This window comes from Uloborus diversus, chromosome 1, assembly GCF_026930045.1.
Source record: "Uloborus diversus isolate 005 chromosome 1, Udiv.v.3.1, whole genome shotgun sequence".
NCBI classification, from domain to species: domain Eukaryota; kingdom Metazoa; phylum Arthropoda; class Arachnida; order Araneae; family Uloboridae; genus Uloborus; species Uloborus diversus.
Genome location: NC_072731.1, coordinates 179,314,180 through 179,341,586, shown reverse-complemented (window position 1 = coordinate 179,341,586; position 27,407 = coordinate 179,314,180). Strand labels below are relative to the sequence as shown.

The following is a 27,407-nucleotide window of genomic DNA, read 5'->3' as shown; positions in this document are numbered from 1 at the left end:
CTGCTTATGGAGATTGCACTGTATAAATCACATTAGGGGAAGGTTGTCGTCAATGAACCACATAAGCCATGAAGTCAAATTATTCATACCGAGTTCTAGTTACTCTCAGTGCACAATTAGGCAACATCGAAATCCTTTTTCCATCTACACCAACTGATGCTTGACAAAATTTTCTCTCTCAATTCATCCAAAAGAAAGGGTAGGATCTAAGTTGAAACTTCGAAGTTTTGTTTTCATTTACCCCAACTGACGTTATAACTTTAAGAAATACGCATCAGTTACTTGCTCCTTTGCTTTACTTAATTGAAAAACATAAAAAAGATTTATATTTTCAATAATTTAGGGAATGGTTGTCGTCAATGAACCACATAACACTTTTGAACTGTTTTTGGAAGTAGTTCAGACTCAAACTTTATATTGACGATAGGAACAAATACTCAGTATATTTCTCCTTTAATAAAAAATATTCGCTTTTATGTTAACTGTATTTAATAAAGAATAATAATTAGAAATAAACAATTTATCATGTGGCCCATTCGTGGGAACCAGCTGCTATGGATGAACCCATTGAGTTTCCATCGATGAACAACATTCTCAAATACGAGAATGAAACCGTAAAATATAAATAGTTATTACAGGAGATAAACAAACACTACAAATAATAATCAGTTATTCAAAAAGAGAATTTTTTTTAAATTATTTTTTATCACAGGAGAAACATAAAAACCCCTCAACACTCACACAACGCAGCTGTTTTCACTACACCTCACTCACCACTTGATATTTTCTAACATGTGACTTACTCTTCTTTGCTAAAATTTCATGGGGCCTCTTTTGAACAAATCTGTATTGAAAGTATAGTAGATCAAATTTGAAAATATAATTCCAACCGTGCGTAGGGAATTTTAAAAATGCTCCGTCTAATGAGGTAATGTTACTACACATTCTTAAATTCTCAATTTGTAGAAGCGGCCACGTGAGAAATAATGGCTATGTAATTATTCAAAACAGCTTTCACCCAAAGATCAAATAGAAATAAAGGCGCAGTTTTCTTTTATCGATTCGTTTTGACGAGTAACGGCAGCATTCGGTCTTTTTTCTGAAAACTTTGGGAAATATTTAAAATATTTCGAAGAAACATTTTTTATTCCATTTACCCTCAGCTTTGTTCCTGTTTTATTTAATACATTATTAAAATCTTTTTTGTACTTCATTTCCAAAAATAAACCATCATTATAATATCAAAATTCTTAAATTTCAGATTGGTTTGTATGACGAAATAGACGGTCTCACTTTAAATACCTCTTTGGCAAAAGGATATAATGAAGCTGGAGAATTGGTACTGTTGCAAGAAATATCATCGATATGTAACGATAGCGATGCATGCCCGAGCAGATCTGATCATTCCCCGAAATCCATCCCTTTTATGGCAATACCGGCCAATCAAGAATTTGTGATCGGTGTAATGATTCCTGTCCACCAACCAGGGGATAACTTTTTCACCTGTAGTAGAGTCATAGAAGAGAATTCATTCCAAAATCTCTTTGCTTTGAGTTTTGCTCTGGACAAAATAAACTCAAATACCACAATTCTACCAGAAATTCAGTTGGGTAAGTAGACATTTTTATTAATATGATAGCTTAGAAGTAGCACGATTTTAAGATGTCAATTAAGCTCTAAAGCTCCAAAATATAGCATCTATGGTAAATAGACGTAGCCATTATTTGCTCTTGATTATGGATATTTTTCCAACGTAAAAAAAGGAATATTCAAAAACATTAGTTTTTCAGTGATGTTCATTCCAAAATTCATAGTAAAGTGTTGATCTACTCTTTTACTTTTGCGGCTACGAAATCCCACTAACGTACAACCTAAATTGAAATCTTTCCAAACGTCGCGTCGTGTTAGTTGTTGATTGCACTTTTGAAATGAGAGCAGTTATTTGTGGATTGTTAACCCTTTTTTCCAAACTTTAACGCAAGATGAAAGACAAAAAATGGAAAGTCATTTGTGCAATTGCAAACATCTTGGGTATCAATCGCCAGAGAAGGAAACTAAAGAGAAATGAATTTCTAAACCAGCTAATAAATCTAATATGCATTCAGCTAATTGTAAAAGTCAATCAAAATACCATCCTTCTATTTTAAGACCGCTTCAACATCTGCAGTAAATATTAAATGTAAAACACTACTTTTTAAACAAAATTGTTCTGTCTCAGTAGCTCCTTGCTAAAAATTTGAAACTGTCAATACATATATTTGTTTTTTAATGTAACGTAGTACATCAACCAAAGAATTTTTTCCCCCTTTGAATGTATCAACACATTTTATCTAACTATCATATCAATATGAACTGGGTGCATGACTGAGTACCTAATTAATGAACTAAAATAATACAAAACATGTTTAAATCCCTTTATTTTTCCTTAGGTGCCCTAGTCTTCGACCATTGCGGCAGACGCCAAAAAGCAGAAGAACAAATTTTTAGTTTCATTGCAAGCGATGGATCTTTGCCGTATGGTGAAGCTGGCTTGCGTTCTAGAGCAATGGTCGCCGCTCTGACGTTTGACCCCTTGGTAGCAGACGATTTATCGCCCTTATTTGAATCGGTTCTTATTCCTCAAATTGCGACTCCGACTGGTGTAACAACCAGTACGGAGACAGGAAGGCAGAGACGGAGAATTTCAAGATCGCCAAAAGAATCATGGATTAAGAATGTAGAAGCAAAAGTAATCATTAGCTTACTGACTAGGTAAAATGATCATAAAAGTATTTCAATATATCTTATTTAATATTTTTTTACTAATCAAAAACTGGCTTTCTTATGCTTTGTGTTTCTTACCAGTTAGTTGCTTTCATAAATTTTTTGTCTACTACGATTTGAAAACTAAATGTGGGTTTTATTCTATCTCTTTAACTAATTCTCTTCATACAAGTATTTAAGTTTGTACTACGCCGATATACTATTTATTTATTTTTTAAACTTTTTATATCAAATACTAACGAAGACTCGTGCTGCAAAGAATTAAAATGCCTTTTGTCCATATTATTGATTTCTCCAAAACCGGAGTGGTTGAGAATCTACACCGATCCATGTAGATCATCGAATCAACGTTGGAGCAGGAGTTTTCTACTATATCTGTTTTCTGATTATGCTCCTTTCGGATATTTTACGTACGTTTTCGGTGGAGAAGTTGAAGCTTCACGTATTGCTCTAACTCAAAACTGCAATGCCTAGCAGAACAATAATTTTTTTAAGGTATTCTACCTGACTCTAAAGCAGCACTTTTGGCAATAAATCCCCCCCCCCTTTCACACTTCACCCTACTTCCTTCAAATAAGTTTCTCTTATATCCCAGATCTTCCTTCAACCGGCGAGGGTATCGTCCTGCAGTACTTTATATGTAATTGTGGGATCCTGGGTAACGAGAAGACAGATTATCTAGCAAAAAAAGGAACAACCATCACAAAAAAAAAACTTTGTTGAAGACATTTCTTTTCGGTTCAACCGATGATCCAAGACTCTTCCCAGAACTCTCTATCTGATCATTTCCTAAAAGGCAACTAACTCATCTAAAACCTGGTTTGACTCCATACTAAACATCCCTGATCCCCCGAACGTTTTATCAGTCACCCTTTTCAGAGTCCCGCACCGTTCATGATTGTCTGATTGCACACTATTTCTGAATGAAAATATATGAAAGTCCAAAATGTATGCTATGCAATCTGGAAAGGGATATGGACTCGTCTCATTTTTCTGTCTGACCTGCACTTATTTCCTCAACTATATATGGACGTAACTGGGGAAAGTTAGAGCTCTTCCAGGGCTTGAACATGTCACTTTGTGGTTTCCTTTGTTTCTCGTTGTTTTTAGCCTACTTTCCCAGCAAAAGTCAGAAAAAGAAGAAAAAATCATGAAAGAAGGCTTAATGCATCTTTAAAATATCGCGAAAAACAAAAAAAAAAAAAAAAAGTCAAAAATAAATAAAATAATTAAACAAATATCGAAAAATTACAAGAAGTTCTGTCTAGAACTATAAGAGCCTACTTTCCCGTATACTCATACTACTTTCTAGTACCTGATCAATATTCTCAAAAATAGCTAAAATCGCAAATTGTTTCAAACATATTTTTTAAATATTTTAGGCTAATTTCTAGGAATAAAATATTCCTCACTCATCTAAAAAAATAAATGCGTAAAAAATAAAATAACAAATTAAATTAAAAAAAAACGAACAAATAAAATAGCAGCACCTTTTAAACAAAGCAGCTAATTCGCAACTCCAGCGCTCAAATACGCTACCTTGCGGTGATTTACAAAACTGCCGAAGAAACTAAAACATTGTCACGTTGCGTTCCACGTGAGTCTGTTGACGTAAACACAGGCAGTTTGCTCTGAATATTTATTAACGCAATCGATGTGTCTTAGTTTGCTTTCAGCTACAGAAATTAATTCGTCCCTCAGTAGTATTCTCGAGTTTCTCAAAATAATGTTAGTTTTCCTTATTTCCTTCTAAAATATGAGTTGATTGAGAAATGGTGAAAGCGAAAACTCTGGATTAACAAACTTGGATAACGTTATACAAAGTAAAAAATGTTATCGTTTTGTATGAATTTGGAAGAATATGAGTTTTTTTTAATCTTAAATTAATTTAACTAACCATATTTTACAGCAGCATTTAGTTGGAATGGACAGTATGCAAAATATTTTCTTGAATATATTATCGTAGAACAAAATGAAAAATGTTTAACCGAGAAAGAATTTACTTTATTCCTTTTATTCTCAGCTGAAAGGTTTCGCCAAATTTGTTTAGGGTTATAGTTTTAGTATTGTGCGAGCAAAGTAGCCTTGGCGAGATTTCGCGTTTTTAGTTAAACCATTTTTAATTTTTATCATGAGTGGAATAAAATTTGGTAGTAAGATTACAGAATTCGATAAGTAAAAGGAAATAATGGTCAATCAACTGAAAAGAAAACTACCACCATATATCCGTAAGAATTTTGTAGATGATTTGCATAACATGACATAATAAAATCTTAACTCAGAAATTAGAAACATCGAAACAGAAAAATTTTAAATTAACCGATTCGGGAATTCAAGAGAAATAACTCAGCTACAAATGCAAAACAATAAGCGCTAGCCAGGCAAAGCAAAGAAGTATCATCTTCTTTTGGTAATAATTTGTAATGTCATATTAAATTTTCTAGCATTAATTGTTATTCTTGTCAGGCCACAATTATTATTTAGTTTTATCAAGAATTGATAAATATCGAATTCAACGTCGTGAAAATGGCTGCTTAGAACTATGAACTACGTAGTTTGCATTAATGTTTGACGTTTAGTAATGCTTCTTGAATTCTCATTTCTTTCTATGTGGGTCAGAATATCAACAAGACTTTGGAAATTAATTTAAAAAGAATAAAGCGAAAAAAACATACATACGAAGAAAAATCACAACACTTTTAGCATTTTCTTCGTTACCACGTGCGTTTGTTTGTTTTTTCGTCCGCCATTAGACAGTGACTGCAGTGCTCCCTATAGTTCGTTGGAGTTGCGAATACACTTTTTTCCATAAAAAAATCTTTAACAGCTTTCAAAACGAAAAAATAATAATTAAAATTAATAAGCTCATTAAAATAAATACATCGTATCAAAAAAAAAATCGTTTCTTTTTCCCCTGTTGCCAAAAATAATTTTTTAAATGAATTAATGCACTTACCAAAATAAATAAAAACAATAAAATGTAAACTTAAAAAAATACTTTTCATTGTCAAAAAAAAAAAAAAAAAATAATAATCGTCTGCGCATATCTTTATGTAGAAACATAAATGACTTCGAGTTTATTCCCCGAAAACTAAATACCTAAATTAAAACTTTAGCGTGAAAATAAAAAAAAGTCATATCAACAATAATTATTTCGCAGTTAAAACCATAGCTGCGGAGTCGGAATCAATCTCATTTTGAGATAAAGGAGTCGGAGTTGAGTATCCGAGAATCGGACTCAATCATTTGTCCTCCGTGTATAAATGTTTGCCAAAGCTACGAAGTCAGATCGAAGTCGGGGAGTCGGAGTCCGATTAATTGTCGGGCACAGGAGTAGGAGTCGGAGTCAGGTGCCCCTAAATTCTCGGAGTCTGGAGTTTGGCGCCAAGAGCTATTTCCAACAAAATTTGTTTGAAGTAAATCCGCCTTCAAGTACGGAATCTACATTGACTTACAGTTTCCCCGTAGGCGCTAATGTTAAAGGATTTGAACTGTTCAAAATTGAACGGAAAATTGTTCAAATCAAAAAGTGAAATATGGGAATGAGGTGTCCTCGTCGAGATCTTTCGAACAAAAAAAAAGTTTGTTCGAATCGGACTATTCATTCAAAAGTTATTGGGGGGGCGGGGGACAGACAGACAGACCGACAGACATTTTTTCCCATCTCAATACCCTACTTTCCAATTTTTAATTTTTCGATATTTATTTAATTATTTTATTTATTGTTGTCTTTTTTTTTTTTTTTTTTTGTTTTTCGCGATATTTTTAAGATGCATTAAGCCTTCTTTCATGCTTTTTTCTTCTTTTTCTGACTTTTACTGGGAAAGTAGGCTAAAAAATTGGAAAGTAGGGTATTGAGATGGGGAAAAATGTCTGTCGGTCTCTCAGTCTGTCCCCCCCCCCAATAACTTTTGAATGAATAGTCCGATTCGAACAAACTTTTTTTTGTTCGAAAGATCTCAGCGAAGACACCCCATTCCGATATTTCACTTTTTGATTTGAACTGTTTTTTGTTCAATTTTGAACAGTTCAAAAAAAACTTAACATTAGCGCCTACGGGGAAATTCAAGGCAATTCCGATCTGTGAGGCGAATTTGCTTCAAACAAACTTTGTAGGAAAAAGCTTTTGATGAAAAACTTGTGTATAAAATATCTTTTTGATTTGAACAATTTTCCGTTCAATTTTGAACAGTTCAAATCCCTTAACATTAACGCCTACGGGGAAACTGAAAGTCAATGTAGATTCCGTACTTGAAGGTGGATTTACTTCAAACAAATTTTGTTGGAAATAGCTCTTGACGCCAAACTCTAGACTCCGACTCCGAGAATTAAGGGGCACCTGACTCCGACTCCAGTGCCCGATAATTAATCGGACTCCCACTCCCCGACTTCGACTCTGACTTCGTAGCTTTGGCAAAAAATTATACACGGAGGACAAATGACTGACTCCGATTCTTGGATATTCGACTCCGACTCCTTTATTTCAAAATGAGATTGACTCCGACTATATGGTTTTAACTGTGAAATAATTATTGTTGATATGACTTGTTTTTATTTTCAAGCTAAAGTTTTAATTTAGGTATTCAGTTTTCAGCGAATAAACTCGAAGTCATTTATGTTTCTACATAAAAATATGCGCAGACGATTTTTTTTTTTTTTTTGACAATGAAAATTATTTCTTAAGTTGACATTTTCTTGTTTTTATTTATTTTGGTAAGTGCATTAATTCATTTAAAAAGCTATTTTTGGCAACAGGGAAAAAGAAACTATTTTTTTTAATATGATGTATTTATTTTAATGAGCTTATTAATTTTAATTATTTTTTTCGTTTTGAAAGCTGTTAAAGAATTTTTTTTAATGGAAAAAAGTGTATTAGTTGCTTTGTTAAAAAAGGTGCTGCTATTTTATTTGTTCGTTTTTTTTTTTTTAAGTTTTTTATTATTATTTTTTTTTTTTTTTTTTAGATGAGTTAGGAATATTTTATTCCTAAAAAACACTTTAAAATATTTAAGAAATATGTTTGAAACAATTTGCGATTTTAGCTATTTTTGAGAATATTGATCAGGTACTCGAAAGTAGTATGGGTATACGGGAAAGTAGGCTCGTTTAGTTCTAAACGGAACTTTTTGTTTATATATTGGTTGGGTTGTTCTTATTTTACTTTTAACGATAGCCAGCTATTGGGTTTTTGAAATTATGTTTACTATAAAATCAAAGACAACGTAAAAAATTCCAAAGCAAAATAAGCTTATATTAAGGCAAGTTCGTATATTTTCAAATTAAATTGAAAAGCTTCAAACTAACCAACCCACTGATGAGTAAAATTTAATCCTGATGGTGAATACATAAGAAGTTTCTGGAGTTTTTATCTCTAGGGTCGAATAATTTTAGGAGATATTTCAATCGTTGGACGAAAATTGGGTGTAGAGGGATTTCTAAAATCATTTATAAGTATACGGAAAATTTTGAAAACACTAAATAAATATCAGGGAAGAAATAACCATAACTTGCACAATTGAAAAATTTCTTTCGATGGTGTAACACGCAATCAATTTCTTGCACGTATCGTGTTTTGTAAAAATTATGAAAAGTATCAACATATTTAAGATATCCGCACATTTTATATGATGTTTCTCAGTATGAAAATGTACTCTTAGATGATACTGCGCTGGTCAAGCAGTGCTTCATACGGCACGGCGGCGGTTTTGATTATTTATTCTTTTTGAAACATGATTCATTGTTTTTAATTTTATTTTCAAATTTATTTTTCATCTAGTTTCAACTGGAAATACGTCACGGTTCTACATTCTGGTTCCGAGTCAGATCGCACGATGTACTGGAACTTCATCGAAATGGCTAAAGAGGAAAAAGTTTGCGTTTCGAAGTCTCTCTTAGTTAAGCCAGATATACCCATCGCAGAATTGACGGATATGTTTTCCGTTGAACTTGATCCCGCGCAAGAATCACGAGTAGTAGTTATATTACTAAACGATCCTGAACTGATGCATAATACCTTCGAAGCTGCTAAGCTTTCAGGACTGGCTGAGGATTTTGTTTGGGTAGGAATGGAACCAGAGAGAGATGCTGAACACGTAGCAAAAGCACTAAAAGGTAAGTTGAGTAGCTTCATATATTTATTGTGAATTGTATTCAATAGTTTCGGCAATAATTACTGACATTTTTCTGCGTAAAAGTGTTTTATTTCATTGACATATGTCACTTAGTAATTTTTCGAAATTATAGAAAATTACACGATTTATTATAAAATTTATGAATAAAAATCTCATTATTATTTTTATTCTTTAATATCTTTATTTTATTTCCATTTATTTATTTACTTATTTATTTTGAGCAAAGAAATAGCGATCTGAATGAGAGGAAAAACCTCTGAGCACCGGTAAAAGAATTTCTGAGGACCGGTGCCGGTCGAACTGATCGAAACCTTCCCATTTGGAATTCTCAAATATTTCAATATGTTAATGACATTTACAACAGCATGATCTACCGAAAATGAAATGTAGAAATACTTATGGATTATTTACAGGAAGAGCCAAAAATATTCTGGGATATTACAGTTACGGAAAAACAAAATCACTTCATAAACGTTCAAAATTACAATCAAGAGCAAAATAAAATGCACATGAAGTTTTACGACAGTTTGAAAACCAAAAGAAATTTCTAACACTATATTATCGGCTTCACAAAATAACACCAACCAGATAACCGATAACAGGAAATGATTCAAACACTTGAATGAAAAGCAAAAAAAAAAAAAAAAGCTAGACGGAGAGAGATTGATTTTTCAGTTTATTTTTTTCCCGGTTGCTGTTCTGTTATAATCTACGAAGCAATTTTTAAGTAGCGTTCTGAATGATGGAAATAGCACTACAGTAACGGTTGAAAACTAAAAAGCAGTAAAGTACTTTTATAAACACTTTTAACTATATTCAGTAAGTTACCGCCCTATAGCCAGGGCTAAGGCAGAAGTACTTTTAACTATGCTTGAAAGCTCTAATAAAAGCTGATCAAAAGCTGTACTTACTTGTTATAAAAGTTGAGTTTTAATCTAATATTTTACTTAATTCAATATAAACGTAACATCGAGCAACTTAACCTGCGTCCGCCATATTGAAGTGGTTGAATGAATGTCAAAGTCAAAGCGCATGCGTAACGATTGAGTCTGCGATTGCCTGCTGTTTTTGCACCCCTGCTGTATTTCCTGGCCAGCATGTCACCCTTGGGCACCATACTTTCACCTTGGGAATATATTCACTCGTCTGGAACCCCAGGTTATAAGAGTGTAGGTAGATATGCAAGTGTGGTCGGGTTGGAAAAAAAAACCCTCAACATTCAGTCGGGGTTGAACAAAATGGAAATTAAGACCTGATTTTTAAGTGGAAATTTTTTCTCGAATACAATACTTCATTTTTAGTAAAAGGAAGTAAAAAAAGAAAACCCAGAAACTCTTTCAAAAGCTGCAAAATTTAAAAAGGCTCCTTTAAGGAAATTTCCTCAATGGGGTAGTACCAGCAATTTTCATTTTCTCGAATACTATACGGGGTTAGCATAAAAGAATGTTCCGGTTTTTACAATTTATATTTCATAAACTGTTACACTTAGCACTATAAATGATACGAAAAAAATAAAGATAAACTGTCCATTTTTTTCACTCACAAATGTTCGATGTGTGCGCCTTTCGTAACGTTTTCTACAGATTAATTTTTCCAATAGTTGCAATTTAAATGTGATGGTTAACTCTCTAAATATCGCCAATAGTTGCCAAAATGAAACCAGATTAAAAAGAAAAAAAAAAAAAAAAAATTAATTTCTTGGACTTGACAGGCTGTTTAGGACTACTTTGCGCTCAACTTTGAGCCATTTTTCAAGCTACTTTAGCCACGAGCTGCTTCAGCCCAATAAAAAGGAATTCTTTGCTGCCTATCTAGAATTTTACGATTTGAGAATTTCATTTTTACTTGCCAAATGCAGCTGCCTTGCAAAAAATGCGAAGAACTACTTTCAAAAATGCATCTAAACATTAGTTGCACGAAGTATAACTACCTTAATATTTTGTAACAAAGAACAATAAATGGCTTTCTTTCCTGCATAAAATGTATATTTTTTAACTCTATTTTATCTTCCTTAGGTGTAGACATTGATTTGTTCTTCATTAGACCTGAAACGTATGAAGTTCCTGGCTTCCGAGATTATTATTCCAGATTTAACCTCAACAAGCACGATCCGATACCTGACATATGGTTTGAAGAATTCTGGCAGCATCATTTCCGATGCCATTTACCTCAGAGCACGGCACCCCTAAACCAGTTGTTCGCCCATCCTTGTACAGGGAGAGAAAATCTGTCTAACCACCCAATAGCCCAGGATCCCTTCCTGTATTATACTGTTCAAGCTGTGAGTACTGTGGCAGAGTCTCTGCATGATTACTTACGTCGGTACTGCGTTCACGGCGATGCGGCCACCAACTTGGAGGACTGTGGAACAGACTCTAGGCAAATACTGTGGCGTGAGATGAGAAAATTTATTAAAGGCCCTCCTGTGAATTGTATAGATGGTGATTGTGGTCCCTTGAAGTTAGCAGTGGGTTACCAGATCTTTCAATTGAGAAGGATGGCACTTCATCATGTAGCACAGCAAGTGAGTGACGTTTTGTTTTAACACTTTATTTTTATGTTATTACAAACATAGGAAGTTTCGTTGAAAGCAATTATTAAAACAAAAACTGCTATGAAAGCTATTGAGACACCAGCTGTATTTAAATTTACAAAAAACGGGTCTTTATTTTGTAAAAAAATAGCTGTGCGCAAAAAAAAAAAAAGGTATGTAGCGTCTGTAGAGTTTTAGAGGCACACTACAACATTAAAGTACAAGAGTATCCGATAGGTTCCCATTGAGTACTGTTGTTTCGTAGCTGTTTATATTATTTATCGAACCTCTAAACATACAAATTTGAATCTTTTCTCATAAGCTGAATAAAAAGTTCTCTTTGATTTGAGAAATATAGCTTCACATTTCTATCATGTTTCGGGAAGATAGTTTATTACCGAAATTAGAATTTTCACCATCTTGGTTTCAATGCTAATTTTTTCTCAAATACTTTAATTGCATCTTGATTTCTTCTTTTTTTAATGTACAAACATTTTTTCTACCGTTACTTTTTTCTTCGTGAATGTTTGAAAATGTAGCTTAAGGTCATAACTTTGAATTTACTCTTTAAGCTCTCTCCTCTCACCTCCTAAGAAAATACATTTTTGAATTGAAAACTCTAACTATAATGCCTTCAATTAACTTTTCATTTGCCATCAGATTTCTGTTTTAACTGTCTTAAAGTCATCCTCACAACACTGCACTAAAAAGATCTCAAAATTACTGATATTACGCTAGAAAAACATCTTTATTGCGAGCCACGTCATTCACTAGGCTGTATTTTCCGCTCACGCCTTGCCGATCCGTGGCTTTCAATGTATTAAGGAAAACCAATTGAAAAAGTAAAAATCTAAAATATTGTTTGTAAAACATTAAAGTTGGGCATTAATTTTGTGAAAGGCATTTGTTCTTTAAATGAAGCACAAATATTAATTGATCTGTTAACGAATTTAAACTTAAATTCGCTTTAATTTCTTGTGACTCTTCCATTAATGATAATACTATGTTCTAGGTCGGCTTGTGGAAAGAAAATGTGCTCCTCGTTGAGATGGACAAGGTCTTTTTCCTCTCTGGTGTTAAACGAGAATCCGTTTGTAAGCAGGAGTGCCAGAAATGTTTTGACCAGATGGCCCTCGACCCTCAAGAATTGAGTATTCCAAAGCCTGCCTTGTACGCTAATTTTCGAACAATGTGGGGCGTGATTGTGTCTGCTTTGTCCCTACTTGGTGTTCTTCTAGTCATCATTTGTGCTGCTTACTTCCTTACATCGTTTCAGGTTTGTGTGATTTTTTATTTTCTTATTCTTTTGTAAAATCTGGATTATAATAATTATATTGTTTAAAGCAGTGGTGCTCAACTTAGACCCGAGGGTCATATGTGTCCCGCGAAGCTGATCTATGTAGCCAGCCATTGTCTTAAATGCTGCCAAACGAAATAAATATTCTGAAACCTTCCAACAATATTGACTTTCATTTAGTGGTATGAATGATTATAGCAAATTAAAAGTCAAATAGAGTCCTTAATAGTCCAGTCATATTATACAAAAAAAAAAAAAAAAACTAAAATTGCAAAGCTCTATGTAGTTCTGATATTTTAATATGTTGTTTGGGTCAGTTATAGTAGTGTAAACCTAAGTTTGATGTGTTCAAAAACTTGTGCTCGCTGCGTAATTCGCAAAAAAAAAACTGAAATTTTCAGATTTTTTTTTTAGTACTTCCTTTCTAACTCCTAATAAACTATGCAACTTGTGATGCTAAATGTGAATACCAGTTTTAAAGTACATTAAATTGTGAACAATTTAAGCTTAAGTGGTGCTCTGTAGGACCAATAGTTTAGGATATATCGTACTTTAAAAATTGGCCATTTTTCGCGAAAAATGAAAAAAAAAAATGCTTTGATCACATTTCAGGTGAAATATCGAAATAAACTCCTACTCTACAAGAAAAAAACTGGATATAATGTTGCAGTAAATTTAATTGGCTTTCATTTAAGCTAAAATTGAAGTCTGTAGATTCAATAGTTCTTTTTCAATCGCAAAACAAACAAATTATCGGTAAATTCAATTTTTGAAGAAATGGAACAAAGCACTTCTCAAGACAATATGAAAGATCCTATTCTAAAAAAAGAGCAAAGAATGATGTAATAAAACTCAAACGTGTGTTTATATAAGTTATCTGTGATGGGAAAACATGCCGTTTATGATGGAAAAAAAATAGTCCAATAGTTGTTAGCCCTATGCAGGTAACGCAAACATTTCGTCCCTTACGTATCTATACATTTCACATTGATAATTTTTCGGCCGCATTTCGTTTTTCGACTGCAAGGTTACTTACCGAGTTTTATTTCGAATAGAGAATATTTTGATATCAGATGATTTTGTAATGAGATTCAATTATCCGAAGACGGACGAGCTGAGAAACAAAGAAAAATAAACGAAAATAAGAGTTCACCCATTCTTTTTGAAAAAAAAAAAAAACTGTGTCCACGGGTAAAAAAAGGTTGGGCACCTATACTCTAAAGAAACGGTGAAATTTTTCTAATGGTTGTCTAAAAGGCTTCCAACTAAGCGAATCAAAATTACTCTGAATGACTGAGCGAAACGCTTTGTGTATGAACTACCGGTTTTAGTTTATTTGAGCGTTCTGATGAATTTTATTAAATGCTTCCCCAACTTTCGCATCGGCCAAATTTGAATCGACCCAGCTCAATGAGTTCATTCATTGATTAAACGAAAAAAAATTTCAAAAATCAATCACGATTCATCTATGATTATTTCTTTCTACAGATTAGTTGACTTGTATATTTATTTGCACCTAAAATGTGTTTCGGTTAGTTCGGATGATCTAACGAATCCAGTTTTGCAACAAATTGATGTTGATTTATACAGATTTTGATTTCCTCAGTGGGTCTTAATCAGGGTAATCCTACGTTCTAAGGAAATCGTAAGTTTCCCATATTTTTGGATTCCTGAGAACAGGAGTAATTGCCGATTATGTAATCGTAATCTGAGTAATAGATGACGTTTTTGTGTAATTATAATCGTAATCTGTCGATGGAATACTCCCGTAATCGTAATAGAAATCATAATCAAAGTTTTCATGCGTAATCGTAACTGTAATCTAAGTAAAATAAATTGTAATTTGGCCCTGTAATCGTGTAATCTTGATTTTCTAAAAGTGAAAAGATTTAAGCCGCCCTTTTATTATTGTATGGAAAGATAACATAGAAAACGACTTCAAGCTATTCAGTGCTTGTCCCTGTTTGCAAATTCGAGTCATATAAATCGAGACCTATCTTAAGTGTTGAATACAATTAGTACCCCGTGGGCGCCTTTGACAGGAACGTCGCAGGGTATCTTGAGAACGTCTTCCCAAACCCTTAAAATTGGACATTCATCAATTTCCCTTTTCATCTGTCAATGTTAGGCAATCAAGCGAAGCACATTGTCGCCTCAAAATCGTATTTTAGCAGAAAAAGTACAAATGATATCAAAAGTACAACCAAGTTTCGCGCAACAAAAAGCTTTTGATTTTTTATACTTTCATGAGAAAGTAGAGAATGACTGAAAAAAGATTGTGTCAAAAGAAAACTGAATTTGCATTTGTGTTTCAGTGATTCTTTAAACACTCTTATGATTGACTTTATTTTTTGCTACATGACATCTAATCTAAACCCTCGTGAATATATATATATATATATATATATATATATATATATATATATGTATGTATATTGTACGTTTTCAAAATAATTTCTTGCATAGTTTCATCTTAAATGTACGTTTTATATATTTACAACTAACATTATCTCTAGTTAATGAGTATGTATGAAAGAAAAATGTTTGCATTGATAGATTTTGTAAAATTTGTTTACGTTTTATAGTATCAAGGAACTTTTTAACACAAATTTGGAAAGTTAAAACAGTAGCATAAAAAGATAATTAAAGTGAGAATAATTGCACTTCACTGCTGCATTAAAACTGTGATGTATGAATATTATTATAAAATGCTCATTTTTATGCAAAAAAAAAAAAAAAAAACTTTATGACTAAAAAGTGGAAATCATAGCAAAACGTGTTATGCCCCCATCTTATTTTTTTTATGAGTGTTAAGTGGAAATTTTTTAGAACTCGTAAAAGTGCAATTTCTTTAGTAAATGGTTGAGTAAAGAATGAAATCAAAGCATATGCAAATAGCTTATCAAATGATCATAAAATTGATCCTATAGGAATCTATTGCTAAAAATAATACTACCGAAGCATTTTTCAATTTCTGAGTCATCTGCTCCAGTTCAACAATTGTTTATCATTGCTGGAAATTTTTTCACTTCTCAAAGAATGAGAAAAAAAAAAGACATCTTTTAAGTATTAACTAGCTGCGTGCTCGGCGTTTCACGGACTATTTAAAAAATGAAAGAGATGTCCAATTGATGTTTTTGTATTACTCTGACATCAGTTTCTAAAGCGCTAAGGAGTAAATAAATACGCGTAGTGCAATGTTTGCAAAACACCAGTAGAGCATATTTTTGGAAAAAATCTCTTTAACGTTAATCATAGTTATCAATGATACAAGTTTTGAGTATTTTCAATTAGCACAAAAGATGTAAATATATGCATTATCAACTATAATTTGTGCTTACGTTAAAATGAATTACATCTGATAGACTATATCTGAAATATTTATGTATAATTACAATCAGCTTTTTACATAAAATGACGCTTATTAAATACCAATAAGCATTAATTTAATACCAAGTCATCAGATTCCAATTTTGCTTTAGTTAAAATCCTTAAAAACAATCTTTTTTGTTCAACTATGACAACAGGAAAGAAATAAAAATTCCTGAATAACGTTATGTTAATTAACGTTTTAATATCTCCGCTAATTAAAGTCGCACAATTACGAGATTGATCCTATTGTTTTTTCTTTGGAAAATTTCGAATTGATCGGTATCTTGTTTGACTCTCGATTCGCAGCGGTTCTCGAGAAGATCGATCTTCAGACAGACAGACAGACGGATGCGAACAGATTTTAATTTGATCGGTATCTCGTTTGACTTTCGACTCGCAGCGGTTCTCGAGAAGATCGATCTTCAGACAGACAGACGGATGCGAACAGATTTTAATATTATAGTGGATTACATTTAAATCATTTAATTCCATTTTTTTTTTTTAATTTTCAATTGTTTAGTTCCGTATTTTTTATTTACACTTTCTGCTTATTTTATTATTTATCTATCTGCTTATTTTATTTTATTACATTGTAGTGTTTCTGCATAAGGAACCATACGACCATTTTTTTTTTCAAATAGCTGCGTATTAAATCAACTGATATTATACTAAATAATTGGGAATAGAATGCTGAAACATACTACAGAATTTTCAGAAATTATAAGCTCTAAAACGTTAAGCAGTTTAGAGTAAATTATCGCCCTTAAACCAGGCATAAGGCAGAACTACTGCAATGGCAAAATATTAATGAACAGCTTAGTCAAAAACAATATGCACTGTGTATACATTTGAGCAAGAGTGTGCCTATACCTGTATACAAAGTACAGTCATTTGTAGCGTTGAGTAATGTACGCAATTTGAATATTCTAGATGCTTTTTATCTTTCATATGTTGCTCTTTTCCTGCAACAGCGCAATAGTTCAAAATAAATAATCTTTAAGTTAATACTACACGGTAGTTGCAATTTTCTCTTTAATATTAAGTCAAAAATCATAATTCTTAACTATCACGTTGTTGATGCAAATGAGTGATATATCTTTACTAATATTATAAAGAGAGAGGGCGGATTTTTGTGTGTTTATAAGTTCGAGGTAATCTCCACAACCACTGCACCTATTTGAAAAATTCTTTCTCTATATGAAAGGTGCTTTCTTACTGAGTAACATAGGCTATAATTCGAAAAAATCCGATAAATAGTTCTTTTTTTATTCCAATTTAGGCCCAAATTTCACGTAAAGTGCCTATTATTGGCTATTAAATGGGTGAAAAATTACTTGCACATATTAATATTATATATCGTTAAAAAGGGAAGAATTTTCTGCGTTCTAAACGATTTATTTCAATGCTCTAACTTAATTACGGCGGGAGTTTTTTGCGTTTTTAGCTCGAACTTTTTTAGGCTTAGCTGAAATTTATGCACTACTTTCTTCATTAAATATATCAAAAAAAAGTGAAAGAATTGTCCCAGAGTTTTCTTTTTGACAGCATTGGAAAAAGCGAGATTTTTTACTCCAGATATCTCTCGACCTTTGGTCGAAAAAATTAGCTTCTATCTTCAAAGGAAAAAAAGTTACAAGCGTTTTTAAATAAATTTCGAAATATGTCGTTTTGATTCAGGTTTTTAACAATTTTATTTTCGCGTTTCCATGGTTACGCTTTTTGAATCCATTGTTCATTTCATTGAGAAGGAATACTATTCCTTCTCAATGGTTCATTTCCGTATATTGCATCTGATTTCTTAAACTTATTTCATGTTTCCATATTTACGCTTTTAAAATCCATCTTTCGCATTTTAATTTCTTAAAAGTATTTTAATATCTGCCGTCATTATTTGGAAGGGTAATTTTGCATGGTGTTTTTTTTTTTTTTCTTTATTTAAGTTATTCTTTAAGTTATTAAGTTATTCTTTTAATTAATTGTTGAATGTATGTCACTTGACACAATTTTTGTTCTCAAGGTAGACCGGGCAAAGCCGGGCAACGCAGCTCTTAATATATAAAGATTTGAAACTACTGTTAATGTGATTTTATACCTTTTTGTTTTTTTTTTGGCGAAACTTTTATTATTGCTAAAGGAAAAACATCCGCTTCACTCGCAAAAGGGCTGGGTCCCGTAGCGTGGTTGCTTGGCACGTTAGGCGTTGAGCAGTTCAGTCTAGGATTATAGTTTTAAGGCAACCGTTAATGTGATTCATTGTTTTGGCGATTTGTTTTGAAAGAAAAGAAACTTTTGATTTGTTTTTATCCGAGTGAAATGTACGACATTTTCTGACGATTTTTGAGTGTTCCACGGGATGTTTTTTTTTTCGTTAGACGGATGGATTTAGCGTGGTTGCTGGGCAAGTTTGGCGATAAACAATAGAGCTGCGGAATTATTTTTACATTTGAAAGATATTATTTGATGTTTTTTTTTGTGTATTTGGCGAAATATTTTAAATTGCAATAAAAATCGCTTCACTCGCTAAATAGAGTTTTAAAGCAACTGTAAATCTAATTTAATGATTTGACGGTAAGTTTTAAATTCCAAAGAAACTTAAATAGTTTTTTTTTTTTGAAAAGGTGTGTACGCATTTTATACAAAGAAAAACGATCATTTCACATCAGAGGGAGAAGGGGTGTCAATTTTTTTTTTTTTTTTTTTATTAAACGGACTTCCATTAATTTTTTAGCACGGGCATCGCTGTGCGGGTACTGCTAGTATACATTATAAGTCTGTAATCGTAATCAAAATCATAATCGGCCTATTATAATCGTAATCGATTACATTTCCTACATAATCGAATAGTTGCTGTTATCGTAATTATGTTTTGTCAGAGTATTATAATCGTAATCGTAATCCCCCTTTTTTCATGCTCCTCGTAACCATAATCGTAATCGTTTACATTCCTTCGTAATTGACTCCAATCCTGCCTGAGAATTAGTAATATTTCCTTTAGATTCCAGGAAGCAAACACTCCAAGCAGACACAAGATTATAAACTATAGGTGCCTAATAAAATTAAATAAGTATATTTAAGAACTTTTTTTTTTTAATTTACCGGAACGGAAACTGGAGCTGTGAACAGAAAATGATGTAGGTTCTAGATTGTTTCTCCAGCATTACATGAAGTGTAATTTGCCGACTTGTATGGAACTCCATCACAAAACAAGTAGCTGATCATATCAAGTAGTTTAAATTCAAACTTTGGTTGAATATCCGTAGTTTCTGCATACATTATTGTTATCTATTCAAGTTGGCTAGTTTTTAGATTTTTTCTTTGAAATTTTTGTTCAAAATTTTTAGCAATAAACGTATGTTTCAGGATTTCCCCGGGAAAGAAAAAGGTGAGCAATCACAAGCAATAGTCTTAATCCTAAGGTAGAAAGTTTGAGTTCTGGAACCATGAATCTTTTTGTTTGTTTAATTCATGTATTCTTTAAGTATTTATTTATTTGTTTTAAGGTTACTGTTGGCACAACTGTCCTCGGCTACATGATATTATTTGGACTACTTCTGCTGTACGCCGTCAATTTTGCTTTCATCCTCGCCCCTACCGAGGGAACTTGTGGCATTCGACGTTTCGGTCTGGGTCTTTCATATGCCATAGTTTTCGCAGGAATGCTGGTCAAAGTTATGAATATTTGGAGAATGATGGGGTACAGAGGAAACCAGTTTCTCGGAGAATCTTATCACGTAACTAGTCCTGCTGCTTTGCTGGTCGTTGCTGTTGGACTAGTGATCATCCAGGTAAGTTAATATAGACTATTTCGGCTTATTCCTATCATGCAGTAACACGAATACAGACTGGTTTGAACAAAAGAAAAAAAAATCATGCGTTGAATCTCTAATTGGGGCAATCCTATCCAGGCAGCGTCGTAACGCTGTGATTAGGATTTGCGTAGCTTTCACAAGGCTGCTAGGTTAGGTTTGGCCTAACTGTAGTGCTTTTTTTTTATTTTACAGAAAATATTTTGAAATTTTTGTAAACTACTTACAATTAACATATTAATCTCTGAATAAAACAAATGGCGCACTTTGAGTAAGTCTCTCTCTTTTGATATTTTTTCCAGTTTTAATACTACCTTTAACTGTATATTTTATGTCTCATTATTGTAAGTTTATAGAGTATCTTTTGAAAACAGAACACATTATAACATCGACGACCTTCTGTAAAATTTGAATGCTTCCAACTTATGACACTGATTGAACGTCTCTTTGAATCCAGAACCACTTTAACATTGTTGCTAATTTTTTACTTAAAATTATTAAGCTCTGTTTCGTTCCATTTTGACAGATAATTCTGTCCTCGGCGTGGCTGATTCTGATACCCCCCACGACGGGACTGCACGAGGGTGAATGGAGGTGTCATCCAGCAACCACTTTCGAAGACGAGTTGATCATCTCTCTTGTGTATGTGATGTTGATGCTGGCCATCATCATCCTTTTCTCATTTCTTACGTGGAGCAGCATAGATAATAACAAAGAATCCAGGTGAGGAAGGAATTCAGTTCTATTGTGCTTCCTTTGTGTGTATGTTTCTATTCAATTACCGACCAGAGCTACAGTCATGCCACATCCTATGTAATCTCTAGCCATACGAATTTAACCAGTAGATATAATTACGTTCATCCTAAACTTATGCCGTAATACAGGTTATCCGAAAAGGCCTTGACACATTTTAAAAAAATCATAGAAAAGCAATATATTGTCGTATGAATATGCAGTTTGGTCCATAATACTTTACAAGTTCAAGAGTTTTTTTTTAATGACAATATAAAAAAAAATTGTAATAATAAAAGATCTAGTGTTATACTCTCCCGGTAAGGCAACAAAATACGTTTCGTACTTTGTATTTTACACAAAAAAAAGGTTGACATTGCTGTGCTTAGTTAAGCATTCAATAATTCTGAAGTTACTGTTTGTAAGCTATTTTTGAGGTTGTTGAAAGTACTCTTCATACATTGCTATATATAGCAATGTGTGAAGAGCAAAAATAAAGAAATATAAAAGATATCTAGACGGCAGTAGTATTTATTATTAAATATTTATTATTACATTTTTTTATGATGTCATAAAAAAAACTCTTGAACTTGTAAAGTATTATGGGGCAAACTGCAAATTCATAAGACAATTTATTGCTTTTCCATGATTTTTTTAAATGTTTCAAGGATTTTTCGGACATCCTGTATTTAAAAACTGATACATTGTAAAGTTTGACAAAAACTATCATTTTCTCATGTCGAAGGAACTAAAATTACAAGGAAAGGTTAAACCTGGAAATCACGTTATTAGAAAGTATCTAAAGATATTCGGTAACTTCCAAGATGTTAAGTAGTCTTTTAAAGTAGTTTTGACATTCATATAATTATGTTTATGCAAGGAATTTGTAGTAAGTTTCCTCACTAAATCTTCAATCTTTTTTGAATCGGTGCAGATAATTGTCATATTATTTCTTACTGTAAGGAACCTTTACTGCATTCGCTGCCCTGCTTCATGTTCATAAAATCTCTCACATGAAAAAAAATCAATGAATTAATAAAGAAAGAAAGAAAGAAATGAGATGAAATTAATAATTTAATTAAGAATGAGTTAAAGTGAGACTTAAATTCGCGTAGTCAGACTCAAATCTGTTTTATTAATTATAAGAACTATGTCAATATAATAAGAACTATGTCAATATAATTCCTAATGTAATAAATCCATTCATGCGTGATTACATTTATTAGAGTAGTCCGAGTTCAAAAGAAAGTGGCTATTTCTCTATCTGCAAGACTTTTAGAACTAAATTAACAAAGCTTTTAGCTCATTCTAGCACTGTAGAGTATCAGTTGGCATCAAGCCCTGAAAATCAGCTTTTCGCTCTTGTTAAAGATTTGAAAGCCCATACCAAACGAAGATGTGATTTTTTTTACACTTTAATACTATTGATAATTGTCATGCTATTTCCGAAGATTGATTTTGATTTACGTGTAGTCCAAGCGAACATTCCAGCGATCTACTTCTTTTTGTTATTTTCGGCACAGAGCAAACAAGGAGTCTAAAGGTCTCTAAGAGTTAAAGTGAAAATATTGAATACACAAATACGAAATTGGTATCGTGGTTTATCAGATGAGCAAAATATAGAGAATATATTCTCACCTAATAATTTGCGTCGAGTCTGTTTATGGCCGAAACCATTTTAACTTCCATTCAAAATTTAACTTAACCTTATGGCGCTAATTGAAAATTTTGCTCATTATTAAATTTTCTTGCTTCTTTAAAAATATTATAAAATATACCTTAGAAGCGGGTGACTATGTTATAGTTTTAGTAAATTTCTGACTGTAATTACTCAACATTCATTCGAAAAACAATGAAGTTGCGTTATTATGATAGTTTAGAACCTTGGCTTCCGATTCCGACCCTAAAATAATTTGAAACTTGACCCACACCCCCTCCAGAGCAGTTTTTCTTTGTACTCTTCTTACCCTCTCATTGCGGGTGAGAATGGTACAACACATGTTTCAACGTTTTCATATAGGTTTTGGTGATTTGTACCATACTCTATCTATATTATATTTTAAAGGGGGAGTTGCAGATGTAAGTTATGCTGAAATTTGAACTCTGGAGAATCAAGTACATCATAAAATCGAGATTAAACAAAAGTTTTATTTTCTTCATAATTTTTGAAGATGGATACCAAATCTTATCACCTTTTTAGGCCAATTCCAAAACTTACCTCGCTTCAACATTGCTGAAACTTCAAACTCACTTGCATCTACACCCGTGATTTTTCCTAGGTACTTTTTCCCCTGAAGACCCAACTCACCCTCCAAAATTTAGACTAATTACTGTACCACACTCACTCTCCAAATTGTAAACTTTACACATTTGTAACTGCAGCAATATCAAAATATTTTATTCTTGAATGAAAATCAGAGATAACTTTATATAATATGAAAGTGAAAGGTACATACGAAATTGTGATTCCTTCTGCACGAAAAGTCCACCAACATAAATTTCCGAGCTACCTACAAGCACGTAGCACCAGTTGCTCGCCACAAATAAATTCGCAATTACCAGGTTATTCGTCTGGCGGGTCGTTTTGACAGTAATAACAACTCTCTCATTACCAGAGAAGGTTGCACAATAGTTCCTATTGAAACTGGGCTAGCCCAGAGTGCACTACGAACACTTTATTACGTCAAAACAGGGGTTTGTACCATTATCACCCTCCAAACACCATTCTCACCCGCTTTTACAGTAGTAAAGAATTTAACAATCTTCATAAGAGGACCAATATCCCTCAGAACTATTACATGATTCTTACAGTAGTTAGGTATTGATTGCACTCAAGTGTCAAACTGATTAAAATGGAAAGTTAACCATAAGATGTGCGTAGAAAGCTATTATATGTAAAAGAAATTCAGAGCCTACATTTCACGCATACTGCCTGACATTAGATGGTGCATATTGATCACATTTTTTCATATCTATACCCAACATTCATATTTATATTCTTGGAATATCTTCTGAAAATTTCAAATCCTTTACATGTTAAATATTTTTTATTGCTAGTCAAAGCATTGTGCTTTTTTTAAAATTAATGCCTTAATCTATTCATGATGCATGATTTTATTCGAAATTTAATGTCTCTTTCTACAGGTGGATATTCACTTGTTGCTTTTTCATCACTTTGGTGTGGGTTGCCTGGACTGTGCTTTCCACACAGATCCTGCATCGCTATAGAGATCTGACGATCTCTGCAGCCAACCTGATTTGCGCATCCGTGGTCATGCTGTGCATGTACCTCAGGAAAGTGTACATCTATAATAAACTAACAAAAGATCAGGAGAGCAAAGCAAAAATGCACAAAACTGTATCCATGCCAACAGTTCCTAACATGTATGGCACTCTAACTAGGATAACACCAAGTATTACCCCAGTGACAGCATATCAGACGAGTAAGTACAATTTAAAAGAATATTTGTCCAGTTTATGATAACAGGAAAACTTGTTTTAGTTTAAAACTGCATTTTTCTGAACCTTGATTTTATTATTGCTGTTTTAAAAGCTCTGTTTCATGCAATCCGTAACCCATGCTGCCGTGGGAAGGTAAAACGCAGTATCTGCAGAAATGAGTTTTTCAGATATTTGAAAGAACTGCGCTTTGGATTCCTTACTAACAATAATGAGAGTCTGAAATTGAACGCCTTTTTCCTGCTTAATTTTTGGCAGAATCCGAATGAGCAAGCTTGTACAATCAAGCTTAACGTACAATACATGGCAAAAGGGGGGGGGGAGAATGAAAAAAATGCAGATTCTGGGTTTACCTTCCCACTGCAGCATACCTTCCAAATACTTGATTATATTCAATGGAAAATTTCACCCAAAAGTATTTGAAGTGTGCTTCTAACCTTTTTCATTGCATGACTGCATGCATTTGTCTTTAATTTGGCTTAGCATAACCCATTGTAGCTCTTCCGTTACACCCAATAGAACTAAACAATATAATATTATCGTTCTCGTTGACACCAATCTCACACCACTGGTGGTCATTTATAACAATCTTACAATGCAGGTAGCCCTGAAGAAGGCGATTAATTGGTTCCGTATTCTTAGAAACCGTGTCGTTTGAGAGTTTAAAAAACGGGATTTCGTTTCAAGTTTGAAACAAACTAAAAAAATATAAAGTTTTTTTTTGGTATCCTCTTCTTCAAAACTCGTGAACTTCAAGTACCTTGTTCTTCGATGGTTACCTGTACTGGTTTTCATTTGTACAACCTTACCCGTTAATTTTCATTTATACCAATCTTACACAACTAATTTTCATAACTTTTTTAATTTTCATAATCACCAATCTGACACTACTGATTTTGATTTAATTTAATCTTACACTACTGATTTTGATTTAATTTAATCTTACACTACTGATTTTAATGTAATCTAATCTTACACTACTGATTTTCATTTATATCAACCTTACATTATTTAGTTTCATTTTTACCAACCTTACACTTCTGATTTACATTTATGCCAATCTTAAACTACTGATTTTCATTTATAGCAATCTTAAACTACTAATTTTCATTATTACCAATCTGACACTACTGGTTTTGATTTATTCTAGTCCTACATTAATGATTTTCCTTTTTGTTAACCTTACACTACTTAGTTTCAACTTTACCAACCTTACACTACTCTTTTAATACGTCTGCTGGTGATATTGTCAGGTTCCAGACTCGTCGGCCTGAGTAGCAAGTTGGCGGACCGCACCCCACCGTCTCGGATGGCTCTCATCACCGCTGACGATGGCAACAGCAGCGACAACGGTTCAGCGTCCACTCAAGTCCAAGCAGCGGACCTTTACCCCCTGGATATGTACGACGGAGGCAGTCAATTTCAGCCTTCTTCCTTGAGGCTTGGAGGCAGTAGTCTTGTTTTAGATGAAGCCACAACCAATCACAGCAGGTAGAACTCAAATTTTCAACGAAAAGAAGAATTTTATTGGAGGCAGATTACATTATTTACAGATAAACATAAGAGTGTCGAGGATGAGGCTTCATTCAATAGAGCTTCAAAGTACTCGTGATAGACATTGATGTCTGCTTATATTGAATTTTCAATATGCAAATTATTTTGTAGGACAAAATTTTCAGCTGAAACGAAACTTTAGTTCGACTACAACATAAAATGTTTTTGGCATGAGGATTTATTGTGGAAAATTAAACTGAAAACACTTTTCGTTTGTAAGAACTGAATTGCTTTGAAAATAACATGAAAATATATTTACGTAAAATCACTGTTTTCGGTTCAGTTTCTCGTACACAACTATTTCTATCTTATATATATATATATATACATATATGGGTCAGTCTTCAAAAAGTGTAACTTTTCTGTCACACGCTTTTTACAGTAAAAACTTTAAGGAACAATTCATTTAACAATGATTTTTAATTTCATCCAAACTATATCTATTTAAACCTGCCAACAATATTTTAATAATAATTTTTATTTTAGAATATTTTTTATTCACAACATGTGAATTCTCACCTCCGTGGCATGTCACACACCTTGTGTGATTATTTGTGTTGCTTAATAACTTGTTTGATTAAAAGTATGTACTTATTTATTTCTTATTCCTTTCACAAGTGTCTCAAATACTAATTGTTTAAGTATATTTAATTTTTTAATATTGTGTTTTAGTTCGTTTCAGAAGGACAAGGAGTCATGTCGCACAATAAATTCTCACCTCCGTTACCTAAACACAAAATACCCTTCCTCATTAACACGTGGCAGTAATGACATAAAATTTTATTTTCCATGATACAAGGCAGCCCCCTTGTTTATTTTCGGCCATTGTTGAAGTTGTGGGATTTTTGTCGAAAAATAAGAAGATAGATTTTGCTTTAAAAAATTAATGTAAAAAAAGAAGTGAACATGCTTTCATATGCTTAAAATGTGCAGATTGTAGCAACAAAGAAAAAAAATTCCATGAAAAATGTATCTATATTAATGGAAAGATCCTCACCTCCGTGAATCTCGCCTCCGTGGCTGACCTTATCAATGTCATTATTTCTGAGGTGAGAATAACTTACGGAGGGGAAATACATCATAAATAGGCGTTCTACCTAAATTATAAATTGCCAGTATATCCTCAAATTTACCAAATATATACTATTTTTTAACATACATTTGAAACTACTAATTAAACCGTACTTTAATTAAGAGAGCTTAATATTATATTCCCACTAATCATTAAAATAGTTGTTTGTTTGCACAATTAACAAAATTATTACTCTGATATTAAAGTGGATTTCTCCACTCCCCCACTCATTTGTTTTGTGTGTGTGTTTTTTTTTTTTTTTTTTCAAACTAGTTAAGATCCCCCCCCCCCCCCCCCGCCTTAATCAAGACAGTTTTCTTTGACGTCGATATTTTCATAACATTATTTCTATTGCCATTGGGATGATTTCATTTCTCATAAGAATTTTTACCTTAGTCATTAATATTTTTGCTAACCCTCTTCATCAGAAGTTTTTTTACTCATAAGGCTTTCCACTCGTTAGTGAAAAAAATGTTTTAGTCATTAAGGTTTTATTTTCAAACACTAAACATTTTTTACATGTCTTTCGGGAATTGTTTTACTTCGCAAACGACCCCATATCTGTACCTCAGAGTGACGTAAATCCAAAAATTGCGATTTTCTATTTAATAGTGCATTGTGTGTAGAAGTCTATTCCGTATCGAACCATGTGTGAGCGTAATTTTTTAACATTTTTTTTTTTTTTAAT

General features: G+C 32.8%; 1 protein-coding gene across 1 annotated transcript in view; it reads left to right on the top strand.

Moving 5' to 3' along the window:
- The window catches only part of LOC129217407 (uncharacterized), a 70,091-nt gene that overhangs the window by 41,486 nt on the left and 1,198 nt on the right, over window positions 1-27,407 (top strand). The window contains exons 17-25 of the mRNA XM_054851707.1: window positions 1,262-1,610; window positions 2,430-2,751; window positions 8,540-8,874; window positions 10,910-11,418; window positions 12,440-12,703; window positions 19,597-19,881; window positions 20,429-20,625; window positions 23,779-24,077; window positions 25,347-25,584. Of these exons, the coding sequence (XP_054707682.1) occupies window positions 1,262-1,610; window positions 2,430-2,751; window positions 8,540-8,874; window positions 10,910-11,418; window positions 12,440-12,703; window positions 19,597-19,881; window positions 20,429-20,625; window positions 23,779-24,077; window positions 25,347-25,584 (2,798 nt within the window). The remainder of the gene's footprint in view (window positions 1-1,261; window positions 1,611-2,429; window positions 2,752-8,539; window positions 8,875-10,909; window positions 11,419-12,439; window positions 12,704-19,596; window positions 19,882-20,428; window positions 20,626-23,778; window positions 24,078-25,346; window positions 25,585-27,407) is intronic.